Source organism: Labeo rohita, unplaced genomic scaffold (genome assembly GCF_022985175.1).
Source record: "Labeo rohita strain BAU-BD-2019 unplaced genomic scaffold, IGBB_LRoh.1.0 scaffold_153, whole genome shotgun sequence".
Taxonomy (NCBI): Eukaryota; Metazoa; Chordata; class Actinopteri; order Cypriniformes; family Cyprinidae; genus Labeo; species Labeo rohita.
This window is the reverse complement of record NW_026127703.1, coordinates 19,408-31,417: the sequence shown is the minus strand read 5'-3', so window position 1 is coordinate 31,417 and position 12,010 is coordinate 19,408. Positions and strand designations below refer to the sequence as shown.

The following is a 12,010-nucleotide window of genomic DNA, read 5'->3' as shown; positions in this document are numbered from 1 at the left end:
CTCTGTGCAGTAGTTTAAACTGTATCAACGAGTGGCGAGCACATATTGAAGAAGTGTGTACACGGCGTAAAACTTTTGACCATTCATCGTCTGAAAAAACATGATTAAGATCTGATTGCCAGTCCAACCTTATTCTAGACAAAGATGAAGAGTCAGCTATAATAAATGAAAATATGGTTTTATATATGTTAGAAACAGTACCTTTAGAGATTTTTATTTCAAGGATTTGGTCAATCTCTTGTTTAAGGGGTGTATGGGGAAAGTTAGAGAAAGTATTCCTTATAAATTCACGAGTCTGCAAGTACCTAAAAAAGTGTGTTTTCGGAAGCCTGAATTTTTCTGACAGGTATGAAAAGGTTAACAGATTCACATTATTATGTCAAATTATTTTATTGGGACTGAATTCAGCTACCTATCCTGACAGTTTCGTCATTAACCCTGGAACCATCAATGTTGTCAATGAGATTTGGTTGATGATGCCTCTAAGACACAGTCGGTGGAGGTTTCTAAGGATTGTGTTTATTCTGTAATCACAGAGAAAATCTTGACTCCCAAAGCATTGTGATATAGCTGAAAAAAATAGCCCCCCAGCCTGTGATAGAAGATCCCTTCTGATGGAAATCTTCCAAGGAGGGCTGTCAAGGCTACTAGGAGTAGACTGACCCTGTCCCAGCAAACCCTCTCTAGAACTTCCGGAAGAAAAAAAATTGGGGGAAATGCATCACGGCCGCATCTGCACCATGTCATCCAACCCCAATGGAGCTAGATGCATGAGGGAAAATCAGAGTGGACAGTGTGACATTTCTTGAGATGCAAACAAATCTACTTCTGCCCGCCCAAATCTTCTAAATGGATTCCACCGCCTCAGCCCCCCTGATTCATGTATACAACTATCAAAGTGTTGTCTGAGATCTTTGTGGAAGTACCTCAGTGCTAGAAATACAGCCATAATCTGCAGGCATGCGATTTATATGCCATGAGAGATTGTGACCACTCCACAAACCCTGATTCAAGTGGACATCCAGGACTACACTTCAGCCTTTTGAGGGAGGCATCTGTCGTAAGCATCTCGCAACAACAAGAGGTCTCCAGCACAGATCCTTGGGACAGAAACCATGGTTTATTCCACATCACCAATGGAGGAAGACATCTGAGCGTAACCTTGATCACGTTTAACAGGTTGCCTCTTGGAGAAAACCCCTTGGCCTTGAGCCACCACTGTAATGGTCTCATGTACCGAAGGCCAAAAGGAATCAGTTTGGACACAGCTGGCATGAGTCCCAAGAGTTTTTGTAACTGTTTCACAGTAATGGTTTGGCCAAGCTTGATTAGATTTGATACCACCTTCTCCTAAACTAGGCACCCTATCAGAGTTCTCACTTTCCTCGACGCTGATTCAGCATGTTGAATTGGGAAAACTCCTGCGGACATGAGCCCGACGAGAGCCGACACGTGGAATACACCAAACAGACGAGCCCGACAGACAATGCCTGGGGGCCCGAAGAGAGTCCTGGCCATTAATCTCCAGAGACCTTCTGAATCACTGTTCTGACTGCTGGAGGAGACAGCAGGCATCCAAATGGAAGTATTTGTCTATTTTCTTTATTGCCTTCTACACCATTGCTGCCATGGAGTGGCCGAAGGCACAGGCCATCTTCTAGGTGGCCCAGAAAGACTGGCTTGTTTCCCAATGCCCTTACACTCATCCGAAGGTCTGCCTGGTACACCTGAAGGATACCCTTGGTATGCAGGCACACACCAGCCTGACCAGCCGCCAAATAAGTTTTGCCCACCAAAGATGATGTCATTCTATGAAGTTTCTTTGGCACTACCGGAGCCTTGAGGGGTGATGCAGCCACAGTGGAGAGATAGCTGGTCAACATCTCCCTGTGCTTTGTCCCATACCTGTGCTCCCTTATCGCCAAGATTTAAGTGTAATTAGAGATTCTAGAGATTACACACACACGCACACAGTTGTGCTTAAAATTATTCATACCCTTGGTAAATATGACCAAAGAAGGCTGTGAAAGTAAGTCTGCATTGTTTATCCATTTGATTTTTCATTCAAAAATGTAATATTCATTTGCTATGATTATGAATATTGAATAATGAATATGAATAATTTTGAGCACAACTGTATATATTACAGTTCAAATAAACTATATACAAACAGATGCCACGAAGATGTCTACTTGTAAAAAGGAGGACGGAGGAGGGTGGGATAGAAAAAATAAAGTCAGATAAAAGTCATATAAGCATAGCAAATATTCAGCCCTTCAAAACTTCAAAATAGTATTTTTGAATGATAAACCTTGGACACCAATACTCCTTTTAGTGGTTTAGTTTCTAACCACCCCCACAGAGAATGTGGGAACACATCGGTGGCCCAATGAAATGACGTAGGCCTTTAAGGCTGACCTCAGTCTTAAATATAAAGTTATAAAGTAAGAAAATCCAGGTAAAATCCTCTGTACTTGCAGGATTTTTTGTTGGGGGTGCTAGGGGGGCTTAACAGTTCAGAGGGGGTGCTAAAAAACTAATTCATTTGAGAGAAGTAATGCTTCAGTTATCTAAATAGCATGCAAATTCAGCCACCTTGTGTTTTTTTATATGCAACAGCTTAAAAAAAATAAGACATATTTTACATTTTTTCCCTGTGGTATTAAACTTCTCATATGCCACTATTATGAGTAATTTAACTTCTAATGCCAACTGCCAAATATTACACTTACAAATTAATACAGTTTATGAACGCACATAAAAAAGAGAGAAAGCAGGGATTTTTTTCTTTTTCATTGTTTTATTTTATTATTATTAGTTTTTTTTTTACACATATCTATGATCAAGAACCGCCCAAAGAAAACTCAACTTAATTCTATCAAAGGTCTTCTCAATGTCCAATGAAATGACTGCGGGGGAGGCCAGATAAGAACTGGACCTATGAATAATTTGTAGAAGTCACGTGATGTTATCAGAGGCAAATCGATCTTTGAGAAAACCGGACTGATCATAGTTTATGGCTTTATCTATACATTTGTTCAGTCTTTGGGCTAGAGTTTTGGCAAAGATTTTCGCATCTGTAGGTATTACAGTATAATAACTGGAACATTCTAAGGGATGTTTGCCCATCTTACATTTACATTTAACAGACGCTTTTATCCAAAGTGACTTACAAAAGAGGACAATGGAAGCAATAACCAAAGAGCAATAACATGCAAGTGCTATTACAAGTCTCAGTTAGCCTAACACAGTACGCGTAGAAAGGGTTTTTTAAATTATACAATAAATAAAAAGGAAACAGTGTTAGAGGCTAGCTAGTGTTAGTGTTCTTTTTTTGCTTTTTATTAATTGTATAATAAATAAAGAGGAAAAAACAAATAGATAGAATACAAAAAGAACAGAGAGCTAGTGCTCGTTTTTTTTTTTTAAGCAGTAAGAAAATTAATAGAGTATAAAAGGGAAAGTAATTATTTATTTATTTTTTAAAGAATAGAATTAGAATAGAGAGTGCTAGAGTTAGCAGGGCAAATAAAGATGGAAGAGATGTGTTTTTAGCCTATTCTTGAAGATGGCTAAGGAGACTCAACTGTTTGTATTGAGTTGCGCAGGTCATTCCACTAGGAGGGTAAAAGTCGGTAAAAGTGATTTTGTGCCTCTTTGGGATGGCACAATAATGCGCCGTTCACTTAATGCAAGCTTCTTGAGGGCACTTAAGTCTGAAGTAATGAATTTAGGTAAAGGGGTGCAGAGCCAGTGGTGGTTTTGTATGCAAACATTAATGCCTTGAACTTTATGCGAGCAGCTCTAGGTAGCCAGTGCAAACAGATGAAGAGAGGTGTGACATGCATTGTTTTTGGCTCATTAAAAATTGGATTAATTTTAAAGGATTGACAGAACTGGCTGGAAGACCTGCCAAAACAGCATTGCAACAGCCCAGCCTGGAGAGAACAAGAGCTTGAACAAGGAGTTGTGAAGCATGTTCTGAAAGAAAGGGCCTGATCTTCCTGATGTTGAGTAAAGCTAATCTTCAGGACTGGGCAGTTTTAGCGAGGTGGTCTGAGAAAGTCAGCTGATCATCAATCACAACTCCAAGGTTTCTGGCTGTTTTTGAAGGAGTTACGGTTGATGTGCCTAACTGGATGGTAAAATTGTGATGAAACGATGGGTTTGATGGAACCACAAGCAGTTCTGTCTTGGCAATGTTGAGCTGAAGGTGATGGTCCTTCATCCAGCAAAAAACGTCTGTTCGACAAGCTGAGATCCGAGCAGCTATTGTCAAATCATCAGGATGGAATGAGAGGGAGAGTTGAGTGTCATCAGCATAGCAGTGAAATGAAAAGCCATGTTTCTGAATGACAGAACCTAGTGATGCCATGTAGGCAGAGAAGAGAAGTGGTCCAAGAACTGAGCCCTGAGGTACCCCAGTAGCTAGATGTTGCGACTTGGATACCTTACCTCTCCAAGATACCTTGAAAGACCTGTCTGAGAGGTAAGATTCAAACCACTGGAGTGCAGTTCCTGAGATGCCCTTTGCCAATAGGGTTGACAGGAGGATCTGGTGGTTAACCGTGTCAAAAGCAGCAGACAGATCCAGCAAGATAAGTATTGAAGATCTGGAATCTGCCCTTGCCAGTCTTAGGGCTTCAACAACAGAGAGCAAGGCAGTCTCAGTTAAATGTCTACTTCTGAAACCAAACTGATTGCTGTCCGGAAGGTTGTTCTGTGTCAGAAAGACACAGACTTGGTTGAACACATCTCGTTCAAGCGTTTTTACAATGAAAGGAAGAATGAAAAACCGGTCTGTAATTCTCTAATAAAGATGGGTTAAGGGTAGGTTTATACCCTAAGTTATACAAGTTTGTTTAAATGTAGAGGGAAAAACACCTCTAGGAGATTAGAGATGAGATGGAATAGGATCAAGCAGACAAGTAGTAGGATGATTAGAAAGCATGAGTTTGGAGGCTTCTACCTCAGAGAGTGAAGAGAAGGATGTGAATGAGTGTATGTTTGCTGGTAAGATGTGCTTAGCATGCCCGCAGGAATGTTAACCAGGAGGATGTGCTTCAGAAGGGCAGTCATGTGGTGAGTGCCTGTTGCTGGTCAACATAAGCTTCCACTTCATTTAGCGATTGGAGATGAGTGGTTGATCCATGATGCGTCACCTTGATTGTGGCAGGATAGAGCATGAAGGAAGAGGGGCCTCCCGAATTGTGAGTGTTATTTAACAGACAGATTCATCCCATGTCTTTTCATGGCGATTAGGTTACTTTAGTTGGGAAAGAAGAGAAGCAAGCTGCCCTTGTGCAGTATTTGACCCAAGGCTTGTGCTCCCTTGAAGATAGCATTTCTGTCCTGGAAGTGGAGCAATTTAAAGATCAAAGTTTGCAGGCCCTTTCTGTTGCTGTCTGCCATCTATCTCTATCCATCTGTTTTTAAGTGAAGGGATCCACAGGGGTAACTAAGTTTGCATGAATTCCAAAGGATCACTGCCCTCTTCCCCTTCTGCGAGACTGACAAAATGAATGTTGCACTGGCAACTTTTATCTTTCAGTCCTGCCATTTTGTCTTGAAGCATGTCCATGGTTAGCTTAACTTTCCCAACTGCTGTCTGCATGTTATCGAAATTATTACCGATCAGTCTCATCTCCAGTCTCATTCTCCAGAAAATCACTTCTTTCAGTGATCAGTTGAAACTCATCCTTAAACATTTCTCAAACAATGCAGAGTTGCCGAGTTTAGCTCATCGGCCACCATGGCACACAACGCTTCTTTGCCAGGATCTTTCTGTTGTTTTTTCTCCGGAGAGGACTGCAAAAGCCGTTTAGACATCACAGAATAGCTAATGAACACAGAAGATAAATGTAAGAAAGTTGTGCCAAAACTATAACTTAAATGGTTTATCGACACCAGGTTGGGGAGCTTCAGACTGAAGCGGCCATCACTGTCAGTGGGTCCATTCCTTTTCTTTTCATGTATTCCCAGATGGACTTATTAATATTCATATCAGATCTCTCTGTGGACAATATCATCTTAGAGTGGAGTGAAAAGAAATGTTTGGAAATCTAAATCTAATATTTCCTGCTTTTTGATTTGTTTTCATAATTACAGTTCTTACTGAATATAAATTAGCTTTAAATAAACAGTGGTTCATTAAAATAAGACTTTTAATGGCAGTCATTGTTTTAAAAGCTGCCTCTAGGATGCTATGAGAAGAGGAATGCTTGCAGTATTTTGACCAAGACTCCGCAGTAGTCAACATTTGAAGTGGATCAAAAAAGTTAATCTAAGTTGTCCTAAGACAAGAACGGGTATTGTTTTGGTTTTAGGACAATTTTGATGAAAGGTTTTGATCCACTTCAAATGTTGACTACTGTATATCCGCATTTGTGTTGTAATCAGCTAAAGTGTACTTTATAAATTGTATGTATGTTGCTTTTTTTGATTGACTGATATTTATTTGTTTATTTATTGTAGTTTGGATCATGGAGAACATTTCAGAATCACACCAGGTTTGAGAAAATGTAGGTATTTTCTCTCTTATCAACACAAACACACACTCACTGGTTTTATATCAGGTTCATATTTTCTAATGCCTAACCCAACTCTTACCCCTAAACATAACATCACAGAAATGTGCAAAACACTAGATTTGAATAAAATTAAAATGCATTTAAACAGTCAGTTCAAAATCCAGAGAAAATCCAGAAACCCAGCTGATTCATTTTCTCCATTCTGGTTAACAGGTTAACTAAAGGGGATACATAAAATGTCTTCACCAGTCAGTTACAGTATCATGACATTTCATTATATAACTGAGGACGTTTGGCCCTTACAAGTATAGCTAAACAAGTACAGCTCTAAAACTGTCCTTCAAGTACTTCTAATCTTTCTTCTTGTATTTAGATGCCTATGATCTCACTCTGGATCTGAACACAATAAACCATAAACTCATCCTGTCTGAGGAAAACAGAAAGGTAACACGTGTAGAAGACTATCAGCCGTATCCTGATCATCCAGAGAGATTTGTTGAGTGGTGTCAGATTCTGTGTAGAGAGAGTCTGACTGGACGCTGTTACTGGGAGGTTGAATTGGGTGGATGGTCATATATATCAGTGGCATATAAAGGAATCAGCAGGAAAGAAGGAAATAACTCTTGGTTTGGATACACTGACCATTCCTGGAGTCTGAACTGCTCTAAAAATGGATTCACTGTCTGGCACAAAAACAAGCGAACTGACATTCCTCACTCTTCATACTCTACTAGAGTAGGAGTGTATCTGGACTGGTCAGCCGGCACTCTTTCTTTCTACCGTGTCTCTGACACACACACACTCACACACTTATACACATTCAACACCACATTCACCGAACCCCTCTATGCTGGGTTTGGGGTGTTTGATTCCTCACTGACTCTGTGTCAAATTAAACAGCCTGCTGAGTAGTTACTAATTATATGTAGTCTGGATCACATAATCACATTCCAAAAATAAGTAGTTGTAATTTGATTATATTGGCTTTTAAAATACTCAGACTACAATTGAAGAGTTCAGATGCAAAACCAGCTAAATCCATCTGACGTTTTTCTTTAAAAAGAGCGTTTCTTTCTGGCTACTTTGTATAGGTTTCTATATAAGTACTGGTACTTCTGATTGGACTAAGGCTGGAATTTAGCGAGTTTGAAGTAAAAGTATTTGATGGACGTATAATATGTGTCAGGAGCATTTACTTAGTATCATTATCTCATTTTTGACTGAGATGGCTTTTAGCTGGTTTTGCATCTGAACTCTTCAATTACTTTATAATTAGGGCTGCACGATAAATCACAATGAAATCACAATCGCGATTAGGCAAATGCGATATAATAATGTGATAGTCAAGTGCATCTTGTCAGTGAAGCACGGTTCTTTGATCAGTAGTAAATCTCCATCTGAAGGCCAGAGGATTCTCTCACATGGAAACTCCAAATACAGAGAAGAAATCCAGGAAATCCCTTTTGCAGTAACTGAAGAAACAGAACATTTAACTGCCTTCACTGATTCAATGTGACTAATAAACACAGAACTATGACAATATGATTTATCTGAGACTCTATAATTATTATTATTATAATTTTCATTAAGTAATGAATAAGTAATAATGCAATTACTAATCGACTCTAGCCTTTATCACTGCTTAGAATACTATGAAATGGTGCGTGCCTTATTCTGTGTAAGAAGTCACGTTATCTCACAGAAGGATTAATTTCAAATACTCGACTAACGTGATAAAGTGAGTTCAGAGTAAAAACGTGGTACTGTATTTTCCTGTGCTTTCAGAAGGAGCTGCATTTACTACACAGAGCTGTAGTTCACTGAGAAGCTTCAATATCGCACAACAATTTCATAATCATGCGAATATATCATCTGCGATTATGAATGCAGTTTTGCGTAGCACGTGAAAGCATGTGATGGACGTTCACTACTGATTACAGAACCAGCTTTACTAACTGACAAAATGTGCATGACAATTGCATACAATTAATTGAGCAGCCCTATTTCTAATTGATAACATGATTACATATTATTCATAGAATTGCAGTATTCATAATTTATAGATTCTCTATAATAATTTGTTTTTTTTTTCTAAAAACACCTGTTACTTATATATGTGTAGTATGTCTTGTAGAACTGCATAAATGGACCCAGACATGTGCCAGGTGTCTACAGTAGTCAACATTTGAAGTGGATCAGAAAAGTTAATTAAAGTCGTCCTAGGACAAGAACGGGTATTGTTTTGGTTTTAGGACAACTTTGATGAAACGTTTTGATCCACTTCAAATGTTGACTACTGTATATTTACATTTTGACCACTGGATTTACACAGGTAATTTATTTTAAAGTATAAGTGTCATGAATCCTGTCCGGTCTGCCCGCCACCAGAGGTCGCCTGTGCATCTTAATGACATTTCATATTACTCAGACTGTTGCACCACACCCCGGACTACGTTCCTCATCATCCATTGCGCTGATTACACGCACCCAATCAGACACTGTATATAAGCCTCGGACTTCCTCTTGCGAGTGGCCGAGTATTGTATTGCATTTAGCACTTTCAATGTATTAGCAACTTTACGGAGCCATCTCCTAGTTATCCAATGTCTAGTTTATTCTTGTTCTTGCCTTGTATTCTTAGCCTTGTTTCCTAGCCTAGTTATATCGTCTTGTCTGCCTTCAGCCTGCCCTGGATTTCTCGCATGTCTATCGGATCACCCTTTTTTGCATGATATAGGGCTATATTCAAAAGAATTTGGACATACTTTCCTTATTTGCCTGACTGTGTTTTGATTGACTTTTTCTGCGAGGGCATTAATCAGCTGTCAAAACTTATTTGCAAAGGTTCCGTGTTCATCACTCATGCAATTTATGGATTATGCTTTGTTGTTTGTGGGCTCATTGTTTACCGTGGGTGTCGTGGAGGGGGAACGCAATACCACATCTGTGACTAAAATGGCGGCTGCTACGTTTAGTCAACTGCAAGCCCCGGGACAATCTAGTATGCCAATCGTTACTCTGGTGTGTAAACCCGCTTGTGAAATGGCGGCCGCGCCGGAGTGCGCTCACATAATGACTACGACAGCGGAGCCCGTTAATAAAATGGTGGCGACAACAACGCTCCGTCATGTCATGCTGCCATACCTGAGTCACGTGACATCTGTTGTTCCTGAGTCAAGTAACATCATAGCTGCTCTTCCTAAGTCAAGTCAAGTTACAGCTGTTGTTCCTGAGTCAAGTTACAGCTGTCGTTTATGTGTCAAGTCAAGTTACAGCTGTTGTTCCTGTCAAGTCAAGTTACAGCTGTTGTTCCTGTCAAGTCAAGTTACAGCTGTTGTTCATGTGTCAAGTCAAGCCACAGCTGATCTTCATGAGCCAAGCCAAGTCAGCTGATCTTCATGAGCCATGTTTTACTTGCATTCAGAGCTTTTTTGACCTGTAATTCCTGTTGTTCCTGAGTCAAGTCAGGTTACAGCTGTTGTTCCTGTGTCAAGTCAAGTTACAGCTGTTGTTCCTGCGTCAAGTCAAGTTACAGCTTTTGTTCCTGAGTCAAGTAACATCATAGCTGCTCTTCCTAAGTCAAGTCAAGTTACAGCTGTTGTTCCTGAGTCAAGTTACAGCTGTTGTTCCTGAGTCAAGTTACAGCTGTCGTTTATGTGTCAAGTCAAGTTACAGCTGTCGTTTATGTGTCAAGTCAAGTTACAGCTGTTGTTCCTGTCAAGTCAAGTTACAGCTGTTGTTCCTGTGTCAAGTCAAGCCACAGCTGATCTTCATGAGCCAAGCCAAGTCAGCTGATCTTCATGAGCCATGTTTTACTTGCATTCAGAGCTTTTTTGACCTGTAATTCCTGTTGTTCCTGAGTCAAGTCAGGTTACAGCTGTTGTTCCTGCGTCAAGTCAAGTTACAGCTTTTGTTCCTGAGTCAAGTAACATCATAGCTGCTCTTCCCAAGTCAAGTTACAGCTGTTGTTCCTGTCAAGTCAACTTACAGCTGTTGTTCCTGTGTCAAGTCAAGTTACAGCTGTTGTTCATGTGTCAAGTCAAGTTACAGCTGTCTTTCATGTGTCAAGTCAAGTTACAGCTGTTGTTCCTGTGTCAAGTCAAGTTACAGCTGTTGTTCATGTGTCAAGTCAAGTTACAGCTGTTGTTCCTGTGTCAAGTTACAGCTGTCGTTCATGTGTCAAGTCAAGTTACAGCTGTGTTTCCTGAGTCAAGTCAAGTCACAGCTGATCTTCATGAGCCAAGTTTTACTTGCATTCAGAGCTTTTTTGACCTGTAATTCCTTAACTTTTCTTTTATAACTGTACCTTGAATATGTTTTGGTCAACAGCTAAAATAATAAAAAATTGTATCAGTGTCCAAATATATATGGACCTGACTATAAATACTGGAAAAATTAATAAAAGTAGAGTCCAGACATCAGAAAAGTATCAGTCTATGAACCTATTCTATATTTTAGATGAGGAAAATACACATGCGTTAACGGACATGACAAGGACAGGTTTTTGAGAGACAACATATTTTTTAGACTTTCTGTTATTTACAATGCACAAACCAAAAGAAACAATAGCCTATCTGTAGAATGGAGAAGGGTTGGCTAATTACAAAACCCAAAATATCAATTTTGTTTAAATATTTGTTTTTGTGTTTCAGAGGAAAAAAAAAAAAAATCAATGCAGCTGTGACAGTTCTCCTTTATGGACGTGACAGTTCTAAAAGCGAAAAAGCTTTGACTAATCCATAATGAGCTTTAGTATATTCCATGTTTAAGCGCATGCATAAAGTTTGTCACAAAGCACCGGTAAAAATAGCTTAATAATTAAAATGTCTCCCTTTTCTTTACATTCATAATTATTTATTAATAAAAGGAATGTCTTGTCGGCTGCAAGACAAAATTCACTGTGCTGACTCTCATCTCCACAGTAGCCTACAAGGCGTGCCTTTAGAGAGAAATGCAACCTTCATTCAGGTTACATAATCATGGAGTGTTTGATTTCATTTTAAATTGGTTGGTTTAAAAGTAGACATTTCAGGATTTCTGTAGGTATATTTTTCTTGTATGTGAGACAGCCACATGTTGAGTTTTATGTGAAAGACAGTGATTCACAGCTTTGAGCCCCTACAATGGAGCTGAACTGTCCCAAACCTCAACCTTCTCCAACTGGAATTAAACAAGAGAAAATTCAGTCATACTGCTGGAGGCTATTTGTTGTTTAATGTAAAACACATGCTTTATCTAAAACAAAAATAATTATGGTGTAACATTATACAGTGTATACACAATGAATATTACTAAATTACTCATTATAATTATTCATGACACAAATTAAAACGAAACTGAATTTTATAGCAAAATTGAAAACATTAAAATAAAAGCAAATTTAACAACCTTGGCACAAACATCTTTCATTGGTCTGTGCGGAGGGGGGATCTGCCAAATGAGGTGCCGGATAAGATTTCAGAGGTACAGGATTCGGATCC

The 12,010-nt window shown here is 39.3% G+C and overlaps 1 protein-coding gene across 1 annotated transcript in view; it reads left to right on the top strand.

The window, feature by feature from the left end:
* The window catches only part of LOC127158510 (NACHT, LRR and PYD domains-containing protein 3-like), a 42,142-nt gene extending 30,440 nt beyond the window's left edge, over nucleotides 1–11,702 (top strand). The window contains 2 exon segments of the mRNA XM_051101598.1: nucleotides 6,475–6,521; nucleotides 6,904–11,702. Coding sequence (XP_050957555.1) covers nucleotides 6,475–6,521; nucleotides 6,904–7,442 — 586 coding nt within the window. The 3' untranslated portion in view covers nucleotides 7,443–11,702.
* Nucleotides 11,703–12,010: the final 308 nt, after the last annotated feature.